The sequence below is a fragment of the Emys orbicularis genome, chromosome 2 (assembly GCF_028017835.1).
Source record: "Emys orbicularis isolate rEmyOrb1 chromosome 2, rEmyOrb1.hap1, whole genome shotgun sequence".
Classification (NCBI taxonomy): domain Eukaryota; kingdom Metazoa; phylum Chordata; order Testudines; family Emydidae; genus Emys; species Emys orbicularis.
This window is the reverse complement of record NC_088684.1, coordinates 129,251,669-129,272,851: the sequence shown is the minus strand read 5'-3', so window position 1 is coordinate 129,272,851 and position 21,183 is coordinate 129,251,669. Positions and strand designations below refer to the sequence as shown.

At 46.3% G+C, this 21,183-nt stretch overlaps 1 protein-coding gene across 3 annotated transcripts in view; it reads right to left on the bottom strand.

The window, feature by feature from the left end:
- POLB (DNA polymerase beta) overlaps positions 1-20,312 on the bottom strand; it is a 40,716-nt gene extending 20,404 nt beyond the window's left edge. For all 3 annotated transcript variants that reach the window (XR_010561124.1, XM_065397942.1, XM_065397941.1), the window contains exons 1-10: positions 20,193-20,312; positions 18,910-18,967; positions 11,424-11,490; positions 10,915-10,989; positions 9,935-9,993; positions 9,149-9,198; positions 6,362-6,413; positions 5,540-5,594; positions 4,731-4,803; positions 871-941 (exon numbers count right to left, since the gene is read on the bottom strand). Coding sequence is in view for 2 of the 3 variants with exons in the window: in XM_065397942.1 (XP_065254014.1) it covers positions 871-941; positions 4,731-4,803; positions 5,540-5,594; positions 6,362-6,413; positions 9,149-9,198; positions 9,935-9,993; positions 10,915-10,989; positions 11,424-11,490; positions 18,910-18,967; positions 20,193-20,253 (621 nt within the window). In the remaining variant the exon portion in view is untranslated. The remainder of the gene's footprint in view (positions 1-870; positions 942-4,730; positions 4,804-5,539; positions 5,595-6,361; positions 6,414-9,148; positions 9,199-9,934; positions 9,994-10,914; positions 10,990-11,423; positions 11,491-18,909; positions 18,968-20,192) is intronic.
- Between the last annotated feature and the right edge of the window lie 871 nt (positions 20,313-21,183).

Genomic DNA, 21,183 nt, shown 5'->3' with positions numbered 1-21,183 from the left:
ATTTTTGGTGTGCCCCATAAGAGGCTCATAGCTTCAGATACAATAGTCAAGCCTGCATTAAGCGTCTTGTGAGACAACGTTTTTCCATTTTAAAACACAAATGCTTTTTTTGGGAGGTGTGGGGGACTCTCCTGAAAGTGGCTATTTTTGGTGACAAGATAATAAAAGCCTGTTTTTTGCCAAAAGTGCATATGGTCTCAAAGAAGGCAGGGCCTTTTTTTTTTTTTGTCGTGATATAAATCAGGATCACTATATAATGCTACAGAAAAGTACACTCAATTTATAAACAAGAAAAAGATACCAAGCACATTACACTGAACAAGCAGCTGTCTGATTACTCTGTGCCCTCCATGGTCCTGGCCACTGTCCTTCCAGCTGCAAACAGCCAGCATTTTTGAGCACTTCTGTAGTATTAGGCAAAAGGGATCACGCCCTTTTCACCACAGGGACTAAGTACTAATTCCCTGGTGGCCTGAGGAGCAAGAGACTGAAATAAACTTTATCTTCCTCGCTGCAGTGCAAAGCATTAGCTATTGAGCCAGGCCTGCGCACATTGTGTTCAATATATTAGGCGTGAAATTTCTTTAGCATATATAAGAGTTATGCAAAATACTTCTACAAAATGATTAAAACGTGTCACATCCAAACACGTGAAGGGTAGTTTGCATAATCCCCCATATAATGCAAATCCCAAATATTCAGGATTTTATTAATAAACTATAAAAAGTTATTATGGTGTCAAGGAATAAATGCAAAAAGCTGCAATATGAACCCAAATGCAAAGGAATTTATGATTTTATGATCTGCTGATAAAAGTTCATAAAACTCAGCTTTTAAATAGTAATAAGTTGTATAGAGAAAGACAGGCACCTGTTTGGTTGATTCAGAAGTGAAACTTGGATGGGTCAGGAGAATATCCATATCCCCACTCGATTCCGCACCTGAGAAAGTAAAGAGTGAAGAAGAAAAGCTGTAAGTCTTGATATCAGTTAAGAACAGACCATAGAGGGTTGTGTTTGAATCTTAGTGCTAAAGAAAAGAAGAGAAGCTCCTCTATCCGCAGAACTAGCACAGAATAGTTATTAAGGTTTTTAATAATAGGGTAGACAAAGACCTGTCAGGAATGGTGCAAGTATATACTTGGTCTTGCCACAGCACAAGTAGCTTGACTAAATGACTTCTCAAGATCCCTTCCAAATCTACATTTCTAAGTTTATGATTAATAGGGCAGCCTCTACACTATCTCCAGGAGCGCCGCCAGCTTTTCTGCCGCCCTAGGCGGCGGAAGGTCCCGTCCCGAAATGCCTCCCCACACAGAGGTGGCGGAAGGTCCCGCTGCCGAAATACCGCCGCGGTCGCCGTCCCCCAAATTGTAGTGCCCTAGGCGACCGCCTAGGTCGCCTAATGGATTGCACCGGCCCTGACTATCTCAACCCTAATGTGCTAATACTAAGAAGTTACATAAGGGACCAAAAACCATTTTCAATTGATAGTAAAAGCGTTTAAGGTCTTTCTGTTCCGCAGCCTGTTGAATATTTTCTGCTGTGTGCTTCCACCAATCATTTTTTATTTTACACAGCTTAGACAGAGTAGATTGTTTAGAGCTGTGACAGGTGGCTTTCTTAGTGACTGAAGTCTTGACAGATAACCATGCTTTATGTGCCTCACGCAATGAGTCAAGTACTGTACATGCATTATCTTGTGGCAGCATTCCCATCCATAGTGAAGATGGCAGTATACTACACAGACATCATCCAACGCTGGGCTGAACACTTCGTCTACTTAATCATCCATCTGCAATTTCAAAAGCTGCTATCGATGGTGTACCATGGTTCCCAATACATGAAGGACTCACTAGGCTGCCAGTGTTACCGAGACAGAAACCGCCAAAAAACAACTGTCACAAGGAAAGGTGCCTGGCTTAGATAGAATGCTGCCAGAAATCTATAAGCATAGTGGTTATCAAACATCTCAAATGCTTACACGGCTCTTCAACATCTGGGAGCAGAAGACCATGCCTCAAGACTTCAAGGGTGCTTCAGTTGTTCATACATACAAATAAAGGTGATTAAGTACTCTGCAACAACCATCGTGGTATCTTGATTTTTTCCATTGCTGGGAAGATTTTGGCTTGCGTCTTGCTCCCCAGATTCTTCCACATCACCAATAACATTTCAGAGAGTCAGCATGGCTTTCGCTTGGGACACAGAACAGCAGACATGATTTTTCGGCTTGTGAAAATGCTGGGAACAAAACTGTGATCTCTATATGGTGATTGTAGACCTGATGAAGGCCTTTGACACTGTTAGTCGGGAGGGTCTCTGGTGAATCTTGACCTAAGCTGGCCACACAAATTTGTAACCATCATGCACTCATTCATGCTGGCTAGAGTGCTGGAAAACGGTGCTTCATCAGAGCCTTTGTCACGAACAGCATGAAGCAGGGCTGTGCACTTGCACTTACACTATTTACCATTGTCCTTAGTGCTATGCTGCTAGATTCTTTCAAAGACTACGCAGCATCTTCAATCTCCAGTGTCTTTGCGCTCACATTAAAGCAATCGACTTGTTCATTAGGGAGTTCCTCTTCACTGATGATTGTCCACACACAGCACATACCGTCCAAGACATGCAGCATCCGATAGATGGCTTTTCTAGATCGGCAAAGCTATTTGGACTCTATCTGCCTCAAGAAAACCAAAGTACTTTACCAGACTGCTCCCAGAAAAACGTATTCTGCCGCTGAAATAGCAATTGCTGACAAGAGTGCTTAATGCAGTAGAAAAATTTTACTATCTTGGCAACACTTCATCTGATAATGCCACAATTGACTATGAAATCATGCAGTGCATTTCTAAAGCCAGTTCTGCCTATGGTTGACTTTGCTGCCACCTGTGGAATGAGAGACACATTTGACTTCACACCAAGATTACTGTCTACCATGCAATTATGTTAAGCACTCTTCTCCACAGGAGTGAAACATGGACACACTATAGCAGGCACTTGAAGCAACTAGAGAGTTTTCACATGTGCTGTATGCATCTCAACTGTAAAATCAAATGGTTGGACAGGACACCAAATACTGAAGTTCTGGACCAGTGCTACATAACTAGCACTGAATTCCTAATCAGACAGGCGCAATTTTGCTGGGCTGGTCACCTTGTACATATGGATGCTACACTGCTCCGCAAAGCCATATTTTAAGGACCATTGAAAACAGGAGCACCTACGCTGGGGGGCCAATGAAAATGACATGACACTCTGAAAGCTCACTTAAAAGCTGGCCACGTCAACCTGAACACATGGGAAGCTGCTGGTGCTGAGAAATTAGGATGGCGCAGACCTGTTGGTCTGCAATTAAAGCCATCGAGAATAGCAGAATAGAAAAAGTCGAAGGGAAACATGAGCAAAGAAAGTAGGCTTTGGTAAAAAAAAAATAAAACAAAACAAAAAAAACCATGCAGCGATGTCAGCTTAACATGCGGATGCATCTGCGGATCCCTCATCAGTTTACGTTTGTGCAAGACAATGCACTGAAACAAACTGACTCTCATATGTTGACTATGACAGGAGACTCCAACAGAGCTAAGAAGTCGATTAATTTTCATGGGACTCTGATGAAACTGTCAAGCATTTACCAATTAGTACCAATTTTGGTGGCAGCTTGTGTGATGTGGATACTTTTCATTGGATACTGAGCTGAGATCACCGACTTGCTCCACAGAGGCCAACCAACCAAGTTAGTACTTTGACTACTTGATCACACAGCAAAGTATCATCTCTGTGCCTCTTATTCTTAATGTTTATATAGTGTTATGGTGTTTAAAGACAGATCACTGTTATTTAATAAATGCAATTTTGAATAAGAACAACTTCTAAACTGCTTAACAACTATTTTGTACCAAATCTACGTCTGGCATAGGTATATTTAAAATAAAACTTAATTGGGGAACATGACATATACGCAAGTCTTCATTAGTCTTTCTTCATTCGAATGCTAGACTTTTTACTACGGGCGTGAACAGTGGCTGATTATGGACAATGACATTTATAAAGTTTTTATTTTTTAAGCTGGAGGACTTCATATATAATTCACACAAAAAATTACAGTCAACCTCACACTGCTCAGCAAATAATTAATAGACTAAAGTAGTGAGGTTTCTTATGCTTCATACTACACTATTAGAAGTAATCATAAAAGATTAAACTACAGATGCCAAAATAAGTAAACATGTCACATTTTATGAAATTTTAGTTTTGATTTTTTAATTGAGTTGGTTCACTTACTGAAATTTGCAAAATAGGAAGTAATTTTCAATGGGTGTTTATTATTTGTGTGAATTAGCAAGGTTCTGTTATGCTATATGTCTGCACATCAGTAATAAGAAAAACTCCAGAGTAATTCTGGAGCAGATGCAAGAGTTTTGAGGAAAAGGAAAATTTAAAGGAAACTATTCTTTGGTTTTACAATTCGCAGCATCCTACTCCGCTTCTTTTTATATCGCACCCATAGCCTTATATGTACAAACTGAACTAGTCAGTCTAAGCAAAAAGCAAGAAGTAAGTTTATTCCATCTGGTCAGTGTAACAGATTTTGCATTAAGGACTATGCACATTAGTACAAATTAAAAAAAAAACAAAAAACCTTAAGGTCCACAATTCAGACATCTGTCAGTAAGTTTTGACTTCTAGAACCATGATGTAAATGTGACGGCACAGTGGAGTACCAACCTCGCCTGAAACTGCCACAGACTGTAGCAATATATTCGGGGTCCAGTTTCTTAACCTCTTTCAATACAATTTCCTGTTGAGAAAAAAAAGAGAGCAAGATCAAATCATTTGAGCTGCCCTCTGTAGTAAGATGAGGCCCTGAAACATAACCTCTTGTGTCAGAGGCCCAGTCTGAGGCCTGAAGCAAAGTACTTCCAGGCACTGCTAAGCAAAAGCTGGGCTGTGAGCCAGAGGTAGGCCCCACTCACAGAAGTTGGCAAGAAGAGGGCTGCTAGAAGCAAGTGCATCTTAAAGACAGGGTCAAAAGGACAGCATGGTGGATAGAAACAACATGATCAAAGGAGGAGACAGCCCCCAATGAGTCAAGGGGCTGTACTTCAATACGTCAGTAGGGATGAGTAATCTGTCCTGTAACTGTATAAAAGTAGGTCCCGGAGTGCGCATCTTTGTCTGGCCTAGGGGGCAGTGGAAAGTCCCGCTACTGACTGAGCTGGTCCATTGCCAGGGGGCACAAATTCGTAGTATGTTTTGTAGACATACATACGGGAAACTATTACTGTGCTTCGTTTGACAATAAACCTGGCTCGGGTTCCTTCGTACCTTATTAGAGTCTGTGGTCATTGGGGGTTCTCTCGGGGTCTGCTGTGTCAGCTATCTGTGCAGAGCTGGGGCAGCACACAGAGGGAACACGCACGCAGCCGACTGTTATCATCATTGAACAAGAGCAGAGCACCACACTGGTAGCTACTGACAACACCTTCTTCATTTGTTCTCATTGCCTTACTTTGTTGAGGAAGATTATATCTTACCTGCATCTGTAACATCTCTTCTCTAGGGATTCTTTTCTCAAAGTCTTCAAAATATCTGTACAAATAAAAAAGAAGTTGAATGACTATGAGTAAGGCAATGCATTTAAAATTTAACCAAGCAAACATTAGATAAAACTCCATACATTTTACATTAAACTGATTGATTAGAATTGATTAGAAACTAATAACCTAGACAGTGATAGCAAACCAATGATCACAGGTTCCTTTTGCTAGTCTCAAACACCTCAGAAATTCCCATCACCGCAGGTCCTCTCTTTCACCACCATTAAAACAGATTTCAGAGGGGAGAGGAAGTACTGCTATCATACAGGAATACTGTATCAAGAATTTCTTCTGCAGCCTTCCAAAGGGGACAAGAACTTCATGGCTTTAAGAACTGACTCAGCAGCAGCAAACAGAAAGCTTTCCTTAACCAGTGGTCAGAGGCACCCAAACCATCAATTTTTCTAGAATTTAGACTCTCAGTGATCCAGACACAACATTTCAAATCAGAACCTGAGAGGAAAAGCCTGGTTTTTTCGCCACCTTTAATAACTCAAAAGTGGATAGGCTGAGCTGACTAAACCTTTCTAAAACAATGCATCTTTGGACTGTGACCAAGCACAGCTAATTTCATTCCCAAAGAAATTTGTTTGGGTAAGTTATGAGCAACTGAGAAAAGGGCAGAACAGGGGATGGAACTGGATCTTACCTATTAAGTGTGCTACTTATGGTTGCTATAATCTTAAAGAGTGTACTGGCCTCTGGAGGAATTTTTACAGAAGCCAAGCAACTATGTCCATGAAAATGAAACTGTCTTACTTTAGCCCAATTCGCTGATGATGATTTAGCTTGTGTTCATTTTTCCTTAGATCTGGAAGAAGCAGAATGACAGAAAAAATACTCAGGAGGAGGAAAATAACTTTAGCAAATAGATATTTGTTGTAAAGATGATTTAACGCAATAGCAACTTCAAAGAGAAACACAAAGGGTAAGAGTTTTTGTTGTGCTTGTAAATTATGAGGAGGCTGCCCTATGGCTCACAGAATGAATGCAGTAGCATCTACTAAAACCACACCCCTATGCCAGGACACATCCCTTATGCCAGCGTTTGCAGCAAGGGCATTGCAGGGCAGTGTAAAATGGCTAGCAAAAAGCCTGCTCAGGGGAGAACTCTACTCTGGCTAGACTGGGGCTCTTTAATCCCTCAAACAAACAAACAAAAAAAACCCCACCATAAAACCCATCCCCTGCAAAATCCACATACAACCCCGACTCCTCACAGATTAAAAGTCCCACTTAGTTGCACCCAAGAAGTCAGTTCTAGTCACTGAGCAAAACTGTCTTAGGAAATAGTGAACCTAAAAAAAAAAAATCAGTAAGGAGTAGTCATTGTAATGTTTAATATCGTGCTCAGTGCATACTTGTTGATTTCTACATTTATAAAGGGCCAAACCTTCAGCTGTATTGGAACAGCTGAAGCAGAAGGTGGTCTTTTGATTTGGACCATCCCAGACTGAAGTGGCCTCTGAAGCAAGTTACCACAGTCCAAGGGCTGCACTGATGGACAAGGTGTGATCTTATGCGAAGATAAAATATGAGGCTCAAAAAAGGAAGGGAGCGCCAATCCAGGATTGTTTCCCAGCTTGATACATCTCCAAAATGGCATGGCCTAGAATCCCCACATTTGTTTTAGTCTGTTGGCAAGAATGGTAACTTGAACTGGTTTTGGAGCAGTTTGTTGGCACAGCTAGTTACCAAAATCAGTTTCTGCATATTTTATGGGCCACAATACAGTAACTCCTCACTCAACGTCCTCCTGCTTAATGTTGTTTCAAAGTTATGTCGCTGCTCAATTAGGGAATGTGCTCGTTTAAAGTTGTGCAATGCTCCCTTATAACGTTGTTTGGCTGCCTGCTCTGTCCACTGCTTGTAAGATTCTGTGGAAGAGCAGCGACTTTACAAAGGAGCATTCCACAAGTTCCTCTCCTCCCCCTCCCAGCGCTTCCCCCACCACCAAACAGCTGTTTGGCGGCACTTAGGACTTTGGGGGCGGGGGAGGGGGAGAGGAACAGGGATGTGGCGTGCTCCGGAGAGGAGGTGGAGTAGGGGTGGGAAGAGGTGGGCCTGGAGTGGAGCAGGGATGGGAAGAGGTGGGCCTGGAGCATCCCCCGGCAAAGTCGGCGCCTGTTCTTCTCCGGGGAAGCTGCCACTGCTGCTGCAAAGGAGCTTCCTAGTGTCCTTGCCTGCAGTGGGCTGTACCTGTGTGGGGTAAGCCAGGGGCACTTCCCAACCACAGTACAGTATATAATGCCTTCTGTCTGCACCAAAAAATTTCCTTTGAACCTAACCCCCTGCATTTACATTAAATCTTATGGGAAAATTGGATTCATTTAACATCGTTTCACTTAAAGTTGCATTTTTCAGGAACATAACTACAACGTTAAGTGAGGAGTTACTGTATATAATTTATGACATCATAAATTATAAGGCCAGAAGGGACTATTGTGATCATCTAGTCTGACCTCCTGTATAACAGCCCATAGAACTTCCCCAATGTAATTCCTTTTGAACCAAATCACATCTTTTAAAGAAAGAGCTGATCTTGATTTAAAAATTGCCAAGGAGAAATTAAGAGGGGCAGTGGTGGCCTAACACAAGAATGAGCAGGAGGGAGAGAAAGGCTGGGCAACCTGGGAAGGAAAGGGTCTTATCTAGTAGCCTGTGTCCCAAAAAACGTCTTTACATTCCCAGGCAAAAATATTTAAGGTGCAATTAAAGTATCCATCAAAGTAGAAGACCTTAAAAGAAAATGGCAGTTTTAACAACAACAATGTCCACAGAGCAACCACAACAGGCAGCAATCCTATCTTCAAGTAATTCCCCATTCCATCACACCAGTAACATTCCAATCATGTGTAAGAATCTCCAAAAAGTATGAGGTTTCAAGAGTAAATGAGTTGTCACACTGAGAGACTTAACAAATATGGTAGCTTACAGGTTCTTAACAGTGAAGATCATTAACCATTTCAACTGTTTATCAAGGGTTGAGGTGGATTCTCCATCACTGGCAATTTTTAAATCATGACCAGATGTTTTTCTATGTAACATGCTCTAGTTCAAACTGGATTTATTTCAGAAAAGTTCTATAGCCTGTGCTATGTAGGTAATCAGACGAGATGATCACAGTGGTCCCTTTTTACCTTAGAATGTATGAATCTAGCGTACATCCAGCTCTTAGGTGCTGAACGAAAAGAAAGGGATGGATGCAGTGTCAGTGGAATCAAACTTATGCAACATAAGCACATAGGTACTACCAAAGCCATGCACTTCAGAGTTTGCAGCACTAGAAGAAATAATTGAAAAAGCCTGTTTCTTCAAACCAAGTCACTTTCCCTTTCCCCATATTTTGGGAGAATCCCCATCTGAAAATGTATCTGGTGCCTTTCTTCCCTGCACTGACTCAGCTTTGGAATGCTGAATGCCTATCCTTAATTGTATAACTGCTGCCATTTATGCAGCGAGCAGTTTTTCACAACTTGAGTCATAACCTTTTCACATTCTTCCAATCAAAGGCTCTGAAATCAGCAAGGTTTATGGTACACTCACCTTCCAATGTCTTTATCCCTTCATCCACAAGCTTCCTAGCTGCAGAAGGACTGCAAAGAATCAGGGCACTTCTTAACCAAATTGACACAGAGAAACCTCTCCAGCAGAAAATGTTATATCAAACAGTAGCACATTACACCAGAATTTACTAACAGATTACACCGAAGTTTATAATCAGGCAATTAGTTCTCCAGTACAAAAGCCATTTCTTACATTCATTCTCACATTCTCCCTCAACTTGGCATACACTGCTTGCATGGACCAGGAAATGGAGGAAGAGGATGGGAGTTAGGAGACCTGGGTTCTATTCCCAGCTTTAACAGTGGCTTTGGACAAGTCACTTAACTTTGCCTTGGTTTCCCTACACGCAAGAGAACAATGTTACCCACCTTAAAAAGTTGGCTATGGAAAGGCTAAAGTGGGTTGTCATCAACTCGATTTCCTCCTACCTCTTCGGTAGCTCCTTCACATTCCTTTTGGAAGTCGCTCCCCCTCTCCATTCCAGCTCGTCAATATCTCTCAAGGCTCTGTCTTTTGTCTGCTCCTCTTTTCCCTCTCTCTGTTATAAGCAGGTGACCTCATCCACTTCCATGGCTTCCGCTACCATCTCTTCACTGTCATTTCCCCAACGTACATTTCCCCTGGGCTCAGTCTTGAATCTCTAATGTCTCAGTTTGGATGTCCCGCTGCCAACTCAATCTCCATATTCTTTCTTCAAACCCTCAATTTCTACACTGCTGTTAATAACTCTACAAGTAGATAGAACCATACAAAAAAAATTCTTACCCTATGCCACTAACTCGGGTCAGGAAATTGATAGATGAGCTTGTATCATCCTGTCGAATCTGGAGAAAAAAGACTGTTCTCTAACTCATTTGAAAAGTCACAGGAACATAAAGTAAGTCAGTGAATTATTGCACTTGAAAGTTGCTGTAGTCTTTTTAGATCTGACCTACTACCTACACATCAGAGACTCATGTCATGATTGTTAGATCTGACCTATTACCTACACATCAGAGACTCATGTCATGATTGTCTAGATCCACTCAGAAAGAACCTGGACAGGTGGTTTTCAGTGCCCAAGCCCTTGGCTCTAGAATTTGCTTCCTTCTTTGGTTTCAGAGAAGAGAGTTTGATACTCAGAGGGATGTTATAAGGCTTTAAGTGAGGCTGGTTCTTTTTTAGTGGAGGGAGAAAAGTCCTTTTTAGTTTTTGCTGACATGTCTATTCAGATTTACAACCGCATTTTTAAAGCCATTGTCTGAACCCTTCTATATACTGAAGTAAATTCTATATGTTGGGAATAAGTACATAAGAGAGACTTGGGCAGGTTTTAGATCCACTGGCAGAAGGGTGGGAGGCCAAATTTAGAACAAGAGGGGGTGCTGCAGGCCAGGACTAAGGTGCACTGGGAAAAGCTGCGTGCAGGAAGCTTTCTACATGTCTGTCCAGACTAAGGTAGGTGGCCCTGGCTAAAACCAAACTTCCATGAGAACCCACGTCATCAATTTGGTGGACAGAATGGGCAGGAAGGCAAACTGATCATATCCTGTAATATTTCCAGAGATGTACAATTTTTTTCAGGATTTTTTGTTTTTAGATACCCATTTCCTTCTTTCTACTCCCCTGGCAGTCTACGTGCATCTCCCTCCTGCTTGGCCTCAGTCTCTCCAGAAACAGTAAAGCAGTTGCATGGAGTTAGCAGGAGGCCTTGGAAGGTACAGAAAAAAAAAATGCCCACAGAGAAGAAGGTCAAAGAGGTTCACCTTTTCAAGCTTACGTAGTTTTCCAGTGGATAAAAACTCATCAATCTTCTCAGCTATTTTAGCCCCTACTCCTTCCTAAAAAAGAAACAGAACCAAAAAGTCAATGAAACTTTACCTTCAGGATAACTAGCATCAGACATTATGAATAAACTACAAAACTAAATTCAGAAACTTGCAAAACAGAAACACAATCAAACTTACAAGACAATATTTTGCTAATGTTCATAATTGTAAGCAGCAGCATTATGAGCAACAGAAGCAGACTCTAATTTTCCCTGTTTTACAGTGAAATTTCAAAATGCTCTTTTAGCAAAATTTACAGTTCCTGCACTAAATTTAAACCTCTGAAGTCTGAGAAAATGCAGGAAAAAAGCATATCGTTGGGTCTCCTCAATTACAACTATGATAATGTATATTATAATGCACTAAAATATTAACACAAAAATGGAATTTAAGTGTGTGGATGATAAGAACTCGGATAAAACATTATCATCTGTTTTACAGCTTACCAGCTTCTTTGCTTCAGCTCCACTTTTTATCTTGCTTGGATACTTGGATATTACAGAAGCTGCTTTTCTATATATATATATAAAAAAAGACAGTTCCATTCACTTTCCAGCCTTCAGTGAACAGTATCAAATGACCAGACAAACATTTTGTGTACACCCTCATTACAGTGCACTGTGTGTGGTTCCACCCTGGAGCAGTGGCATCTGTATAACTACCCCCTATTTCTCATGCACCAGGAATACAAGACCACACCAAAAAAAAAAAAAAAAAAAGCTTATCATACAGCAACCTGAATATCACTTTCCTCACTTTAACATAAGGGGCTCACATAAGGACTTTTATAAATAAGGTAAACAGCAATGCTAACTTAAATTTACAAAAGAGCCTGTTATTCAGAAGTACTTTACAAAAACTACTTATCTGGTTAGCCACCTCAGATATTTTTTTGGGGGGGGGGGGGGGGGGAAGGAGGCGCAATTTTTTTCCATTCCCCCCCAAGGGCCAGCTTAGAAAAATTGAAAAATATGAAAAGAAACTTGTGAAATAGTTTGTCTCAGAATGAACAGTGAAAGAGAAAGGAAAGAAGGAAAAGCTTGAATGAGGCTAGCATTTCCAAGAATACATTAGTAACAATTTAAATTATATTACACAGGTTCATAGAACAGCTAGTTTTGTCTACTATTTTGACACTTAGGGTATGTCTACACTACGAGGCTAGTTCGATTTCTCTTAAATCGAAAATGTAGAATCGATATTGCAAAGTCGAACGTGTGTGTCCACACTAAGGACAGTAATTCGACTTTGTGAGTCCACACTAACGGGGAAAGCGTCGACATTGGAAGCGGTGCACTGTGGGCAGCTATCCCACAGTTCCCGCAGTCCCCGCTGCCCATTGGAATTCTGGGTCGAGCCGCCAATGCCTTCTGGGTAAAAAAAAAGGGTCGAGGGTGCTTTTGGGTAATTGTCGTCATCCGTCCGTCACTACCGCCCTCCCTCCCTCCCTGAAAGCGCCGGCGGGAAATCAGTTCGCGCAATTTTCCGGTCAGTGCCAGCGCGGACGCCACAGCACTGCGAGCATGGATCCCGCTGCGACCATCGCTGCAGTTGTGGCCGTTGTCAACGCCTCGCAGGTTATCATCCACCTTTACCAGAGGCAGATGCAGATAAACCAGGCGAGGAGGCTACGGCACCGCGATGAGGGCCTGAAGTCTGAGAGTGGCACAGACCTGTCACAAAGCACGGGACCCAGCGCCGAGGACATCACGGTGACAATGGGTCATGTGGATGTTGTGGAACGGCGATTCTGGGCACGGGAAACAAGCACGGACTGGTGGGACCGCATAGTGCTGCATGTCTGGGACGAATCCCAGTGGCTGCGAAACTTTCACATGCGGAAGGGGACTTTCCTTGAACTTTGTGAGTTGCTGTCCCCTGCCCTGAAGCGCAATGACACCCGGATGCGAGCAGCCCTGACTGTCCAGAAGCGAGTGGCCATAGCCCTCTGGAAGCTTGCAACGCCGGACAGCTACCGGTCTGTCGCGAACCACTTTGGCGTGGGCAAATCCACCATGGGGGTTGTTGTGATGCAAGTAGCCAACGCAATCGTTAAGGTACTGCTCTCAAAGGTAGTGACCCTGGGAAACGTGGAGATCATCATAGATGGCTTCGCCGCGATGGGATTCCCAAACTGCGGTGGGGCTATAGATGGAACTCACATCCCTATCCTGGGACCGGAGCACCAGGCCAGCCAGTACATTAACAGAAAGGGCTACTTTTCAATGGTGCTGCAAGCACTGGTGGACCATCGGGGACGTTTTACAAACATCAACGTCGGATGGCCGGGCAAGGTTCATGACGCTCGCGTCTTCAGGAACTCTGGTCTGTTTAGACGGCTGCAGGAAGGTATTTACTTCCCGGACCACAAAATAAGTCTTGGGGATGTGGAGATGCCTACAGTGATCCTTGGGGACCCAGCCTACCCGCTAATGCCCTGGCTCATGAAGCCCTATACTGGCGCCCTGGACACTGAAAAAGAACTGTTCAACTACCGGCTGAGCAAGTGCAGAATGGTGGTGGAGTGTGCTTTTGGCCGTCTCAAGGGGAGATGGAGAAGCTTACTGACTCGCTGTGATCTCAGCGAAACCAATATCCCCATTGTTATAGCAGCTTGCTGTGTGCTCCACAATCTCTGTGAGAGCAAGGGGGAGACCTTTATGGCGGGGTGGGAGGTTGAGGCAAATAGCCTGGCATCTGATTACGCCCAGCCAGACAATTAGAAGAGCCCAGCGGGACGCGCTGTGCATCCGGGAGGCTTTGAAAGCTAGGTTCCACAGTGAGCAGGGTAACCAGTGACTTTTAAGTTTCTGTACAGAGAAGCTGAACCTGCCACCGTTTCTTTACCCAGTTAATGTTGACTATCCTCTCCAGTTACAGACCCCCTCCACCCCCTTCCAAAAAAATAAAATCAGTTTTATTTTGTTAATGAACACCGTTGTCTTTATTACTGTTTTCGCGGGAATGTTTTAAACCTGGGACGCAGACTGTGGTGGGGAGCGGGTGTAGTGTACTGATGCAAATGATCCTTCTAAACTCCAGGAATGACAGGATTCGCAGTGGCGGACTGGTTGTTTCAACGGAGCCTGCCAGCCCTCCTGAGCGGGACTGCGTGTATGTGGGGGCTATGTGACTTTATGGCAGGGGGAGGAGGGTTACAGATCCCCTCCTGCGTGGCTCTGTGATCCAGGACAAGGACCGCTGCATAAGATCTGTAACTGCCCTCCCCCGCCACAAAGTCACAGAGCAACCCCCCCCCACGCACAGAACATGAAAACCACCTCCCAGACTGACCAGGGTAACTAGTCACTGCACTGTGTATGTGCCCTGCTGCTGGACCTGCCCCCGCCTCTGTACCCTGCTAAAGGTGACTGTCCAATTACCAGGGCCCTTCCCCCCCTTCAGACAGACTCTCCCTCAAAAGAACATGATTGAAACAGTAATGAACAGAAACGTATTTTTTATTAACAACCACACATGGAACTGGGGGGTGAAACTTGGACGGGGGCTTGGGTGAGGCGGGCAGGAAAGGACTTTTCAAATTTTGGGGAATGACAGCCTTCTGGTGCTTGAGCAGTCTGCAGGGGTCGAGTGAGAGTTTTCACGGACTCTGCCGCCCCTCCTTCTTTGGGCGAGGGGGGTATGGGACTTGGTGGCGGGGGAGTGCGGTTACTGATAGACTGCAGCAGGGCTCTGTCCTCCTGCCTCCGTTCCTGCAGAACATCAACAAGGCGCCGGAGTGTGTCCGTTTGCTCCCTCAGAAGTCCAAGCAGCGTTTGAGTCGCCTGCTGGTCTTCCTGCCGCCACCTCTCCTCACGTTCCATGTGTGTCCGGTGCATTTGGGACAAATTCTCCCTCCAATGGTTCTGCTGTGCTGCCTGGGCTCGGGAGCAGCCCATTAGCTCTGAGAATATGTCCTCTCGCGTCTTCTTCTTCCTCCGCCTAATGTGCGCTAGCCTCTGGGAGTGTGATGCCAGGCTGGGTTGGGAGACAGTCGCAGATGTGGCTGTGGGAATGAGAAAAAGGTAGTGAATTCCTCCGAAACATAAATGTAGTTGTGAACAAAGAACATAGTCTTTCTCTGTGAACAAGACCATGCACCGCACCTATCACATGCGCACTCAGGACAAGGTCGAATTTTCGGACCTCGCCTTCAGTGCCTGGGGTCTTGCACTGCCGATCTGGGAAGCGGGGCAGGACACCGGAATCTCTGTAGCAGGCAAACATGGTAAGCCGTAGACTTGTGGCTGCTTAAAACTTTAGTAGTACCACTGGCCTCCTTTCACATTGAAAGCAATGCCAGTCTCTGCTGCCACCAATCGGCCAAGCATGAACTCTGGCCCTGTCCCACCCCCTCGCGGATGTCCCAGGGAAAGATCCCTGTATGCTGCCCCTCTCCCGCCTCCACCGCGTGGCTGTAAACCAGCGGTTACAGTTCTGTAAAGGAACTTGCAAGCAGTCCCAATACTAACAGTCCCCTACCTAATTCAAAGCAGGTCATCATGAGCGACATAACAATAATGAGGATCTCTGACAGCGATAAGGAAAGGATGCTTCGGGTAAGCCTGCAAAGACCAGGGCCCTATGCCGCCATGCTGTGCAAGGCAATGATCCCAGAGTACTTGAGGATCTCCTGGCGCGGGAACGTCTCCTACTTTGGAGGACCCACTAAGGCCGCTCTCCCCAGGAACCTGATGAACAGGCTTTCCCATTACCTCCAGGAGAGCTTCGTCGAGATGTCCGTGGAGGATTTCAGCTCTATCCCCGGACATATAGACCGGATTTTAATATAGCTGCAGTGGCAGGGACTAAAGAGTGGAGCAGCTTGGGCAGCAGAATCATGCACAACCGGACACTGTTAGATTTTTTTTAAATAGTTGGAACTGAATACTTAAGCGCCCAGGGTAAAGAAATCATGAAGAACACATTGTTCTTATTCTTAATATTCCAGTTTTGTTAAAAATAAATGTTTAGATGTTTAAAACACTTACTGCTTGATCCTTCCCCTGAATCTGTGTCCGGGTTACATGCTGGGGAGGGTTGGTAGGGAATCTCTGTAAGGGTGATGAAGAGCTCCTGGCTGTCGGGGAAATCAGCTTGGTAAGCGCTGTCGACTGCCTCGTCCTCCTCATCTGCTTCCTCATCTTCCCCGTCTGCTACCATGTCCGAGGAACCGGCCGTGGACAATATCCCATCCTCAGAGTCCACGGTCAGTGGTGGGGTAGTGGTGGCGGCCGCACCTAGGATGGAATGCAGTGCCTCGTAGAAACGGGATGTGTGGGGCTGGGATCCGGAGCGTCCGTTTGCCTCTTTGGTCTTCTGGTAGCCTTGTCTCAGCTCCTTGATTTTCACGCGGCACTGCGTTGCATCCCGGCTGTATCCTCTCTCTGCCATGGCTTTAGAGATCTTCTCATAGATCTTTGCGTTCCGTCTTTTGGAGCGCAGCTCGGAAAGCACGGACTCATCGCCCCACACAGAGATCAGATCCAAGACTTCCCGATCAGTCCATGCTGGGGCCCTCTTTCTATTCTGGGATTGCACGGCCATCTCTGCTGGAGAGCTCTGCATCGTTGCCAGTGCTGCTGAGCTCGCCACGATGTCCAAACAGGAAATGAGATTCAAACTGCCCAGACAGGAAAAGGAATTCAAATTTTCCCGGGGCTTTTCCTGTGTGGCTGGTCAGAGCATCCGAGCTCGGACTGCTGTCCAGAGCGTCAACAGAGTGGTGCACTGTGGGATAGCTCCCGGAGCTATTACCGTCGATTTCCATCCACACCAAGCCTAATTCAATATGGCCATGTCGAATTTAGCGCTACTCCCCTCGTTGGGGAGGAATACAGAAGTCGAATTTAAGAGACCTCTATGTCGAACTAAATAGCCTCGTGGTGTGGACGGGTGCAGGGTTAATTCGATGTAACGGCGCTAAATTCGACATAAACGCCTAGTGTAGACCAGGCCTTACTGTATATGTGATGATAACACACTATTAAAGAATCTGGTGTTGTTGTTGTTACTACTGTAAAGTTCGGATATCTACCTGAATTTACTGTTGATCTTTAAATACCGAGCTCTGTTACCTACATTATACGGACAGTCATTTTCCAAGCTCTCTCTCTGGAAACACAAGTTTCTCCTGTATCTGCATAATAAAGTCAGGTCTATTTACATGCTATTTCTGAGCCTAAAGGGTATAAACTTTCCTTTTGGCTTACAACAATACTGATGTCTTCTAGTTTCAAACATTTTTTTTCCTATTTGCCAATAGGCAAAAATATATGTTTATTATTATTCAAATCAAAACTAAATAATTTACACCTATTTCATCAATATACCAAACAGCACTTTATATGCTAACTAACTTATACAGAACGCATTTCTCATTCTTCAAAAATGAAATTTTAGTTTCAATAAGCAAGTAATTACTATAGATATTTCAATTTTGGGGGGGGGGGGGGGAGAGAACAGGCAGAAAAAAAACCGCCATTTTTTTTTAAATGCCATCTAAATTTCAAAAAAAGTTTTACGTCTCTTCTTAAGTGCATAATGAAGTATCTGGCTGGATTGGAATTTTAAGATTGCAGAACACAGTTAATCAAATTAGAATCTGGCCGAGACCCTGAGCCTAGCTTAAATTTAGAACATAAGAACGGCCAAACTGAGTTAGACCAAAGGTCCATCTAGACCAGTATCCTGTCTTCCGACAGTGGCCAACATCAGGTGTCCCAGAGGGAATGAACAGAACAGGTAATCACCAACTGATCCATCCCGTCACCCATTCCCAGCTTCTGGCAAACAGAGGCTAGGGACACCACCCCTATCCATCCTGACTAATAGCCATTGATGGACCTATCCTCCATGAACTTATCTAGTTCTTTTTTGAACCCTGGTATAGTCTTGGCCTTCACAATATCCTCTGTCAAGGAGTTCCACAGGTTGACTGAGCATTGTGAGAAAAAATACTTTTTGTTTGTTTTAAACCTGCTGCCTATTAATTTTATTTCGTGACCCCTAGTTCATGTGTTATGAGAAGGAGTAAATAACACTTCCTTATTTATTTTCTAAACACCAGTCATGGTTTTATAGACTTCTATCATATCCCCCCTTAGTCATCTCTTTTCCAAGCTGAAAAGTCCCAGTCTTATTAATATCGCCTCATACTGAAATCATTCCACACCCCTAATCATTTTTGTTGCCCTTTTCTGAACCTGTTCCAAGTCCAATAGGTCTTCTTTGAGATGGGACGACCACATCTGCACGCAGTATTCAAAATGTGGGCATACCATGGATTCACACAGAGACAATATGATGTTTTCTATACCTTTCTTAATGATTCCCAACAATCTGTTCACTTTTTTGACTGCCTCCGCACATTGAGTGGATGTTTTCAGAGACCTATCCACAATGACTCCAAGATCTCTTTCTTGAGTGGTAACAGCTAATTTAGACCCCATCATTTTATATGTATAGTTGGGATTATGCTTTCCAACATGCATTACTTTGCATTTATCAACATTCAATTTAATTTGTTATTTTGTAGCCCACTCACCCAGTTTTGTGAAATCCTTTTGTAGCTCTTCCCAGTCTGCCTGGGACTTAACTATCTTGAGTAGTTTTGTATCATCTGAAGTTTGCCTCCCCACTGTTTACCCCTTTTTCCAGATAATTTATGAATATGTTGAATAGGACTGGTCCCAGAACAGACCCCTGGGGGACACCACTATTTACTTCTCTCCATGCTGAAAATGGACCATTTATTCCTACCCTTTGTTTACTATATTTTAACCAGTTACCAATCCCTGTTGAGTAAGACTGGGCCTGGAGCAGTTTCCCATGGCACCCAGGAGAGGGGACACCGCAGCCCTCTTTCTGCGCTGAGAGCAGGGAGGGTTGGGAGAACAAGGTGATACCCGCACTGCTCGCTGGCGCACCTACCTGTACGCGTTGTACTTGTGGATGGCTCGGTTCACGTTCTTCTCGTAGTTCGCCAGTTCTGCGGCCCGGGGGCAATGGAAAGAGACACAGAGACATTTCTTACACGCACTCGGGTCTGACCGCTCACTCCGAACCGGTTCTCAGTCAAGAGCGGGCGGGTTAACATTACCGGGCTAGCACAGGCGACGAGTTATATTACCATGTGGTGCCCGGGCACCAGCAATATTCAGAGCCCAGGAGCCCAGCTCCACCAATATTTGGGGCCGGGTGTCCCGTCCCCCCCCCACCTGCCACCCCCATGCCTCCCCCTGCCTCCTCCCCACAGCTCCATGCTGCCTCCCTGCCGCAACTGCTGCCACAGGGCCCCAGTGCCCCCCATCTCGACTGCCAGGGCAGACTGACTTTGAGCCTGCCCTTCCACCTCAGACCCTTCCCTTTTCCGGCAGGACCCTCCACCAGCACAGGGCCACCCGCTCCCAGTCACCACTCCTGCCCCATGCTGGGCAAGGAGGCAGCCCCCCATCCCTCACCCCCAGTGAGGCTACAGTCAGGGGCAACAGCAGGGGAGGAGGCACACACAGCACCCCCAGCACCCACCTCGGGGAAGGTGAGGGAGATTCCTGGACCTGAGAGAGGCCCTAGGAGCACATGTGGTGACAGTGGTGGGGGTGAGTGTGCTGCTGTGGGGATGGGAAAGGGGGGCTCCTCCCCCAGAGCTCGCTGCTGCCAGCAGGGAAAGGGCTGGGGGAGACCTCCTCTCTGGCCCCTGTCCTGGAGCAGCCTGCCTGCACCCCAAACTCATCCCCAGCCCTGCCCCACCCCATAGCCCACACCCCAAGCCAGAGCTTTCACCCCCGCACTGCACCCTCAACCCTCTGCCCCAGCCCTGAGCCCCTCCATCACCCCAACTCCAGACAGAGCCCTCGCCCCTCACACTCCTACTCTCGCCCTGAGCCCCTCCCACACCCCACAGCCCTCACCCCTACACCCCTCCCTCCCCACTCGCTCCCAGAGCCCGCACCCCAATCCCCTGCCCCAGACTAGGGCCTGCACCCCAGACCTCCTCCGCCACCCAAAATCCCTCCCAGAGCCTTGGGCAGGTGGGGGGGCGGAGTTTGGGCGGGGGCGGAGTTTGGGCACCACCAAATTCGGGCTAGTCTGGGGCCCCGGGTGCCCCTCACACGCGCCTTCCCCGACAGGCCAGGCCCGGCCGCTGAACCGCCGCCAATAGCCAACCCCCGCCCCGCCTCCCGGCGCAGCCCCCGCTCGCTCGCCCAACCCACCGCTCAGGAAGTCTGTGATCCCCGCATTGGGGCTCTCCTGCGGCGCCTTCCGCTTACTCATGGCGGCCCCGGCCCCGCCAGCGGCCAGCCGACAGCTACTAGGGCAGGCGGGATGATGGGAGCGACAAGGGAACTTCCGGTTCCTGGGGACGGGGGGGGGTAGCCGCAGACTCCTCCTTCCCCTCGCCCACACGCGGGGGAGAAAGGACGAGACGCAGTGCATTGTGGGTAATTTGGCAACGTCTTATCAGCAAGCGCGAAGCCTGCAGCACCATGGGAGGGGTAGTGTTTCTCTAGGCCTTCATCTCCCATGAGCCATTGCGGGGCGCGCGGCACGACGGGAGGGGTAGTGTTTCTCTCGGCCTTCATCTCCCATGAGCCATTGCGGGGCGCGCGGCACGACGGGAGGGGTAGTGTTTCTCTCGGCCTTCATCTCCCATGAGCCATTGCGGGGCGCGCGGCACGACGGGAGGGGTAGTGTTTCTCTCGGCCTTCATCTCCCATGAGCCATTGCGGGGCGCGCGGCACGACGGGAGGGGTAGTGTTTCTCTCGGCCTTCATCTCCCATCAGCCATTGCGGGGCGCGCGGCACGACGGGAGGGGGGATGGACGGACACACAAGGCAGTGCCCCACCTGCGACACCCCAACACCTTGAGTCCCCAAATCCTTGTACCTGCCATCAGTCGTTAACGGTGCCTCCCGCCACTTCTTACAGCAATCCCAGCTGCAGAAAGTTGACGTGATGGAGATCACGGTGTAGCACATGGAGAGCCTGCAACAGAGCAACACCCTGGGTAATGACTCCCTGGCACCCTGTAGTCTCCCATGGGCTGGGGAGGATCCATCTCGGGGGAGGGTCTGTCTGCCCCAATGCAACCCAGAGGGAGGGTCCACGCGTCCTATCAGGCTCAGTGGGATGCACTCTCTTGCCCCCCGTGGTCTCCTGTGGGTCATATAGGATCTGTCTGCCCCAGGGATGGTCCATGCCAT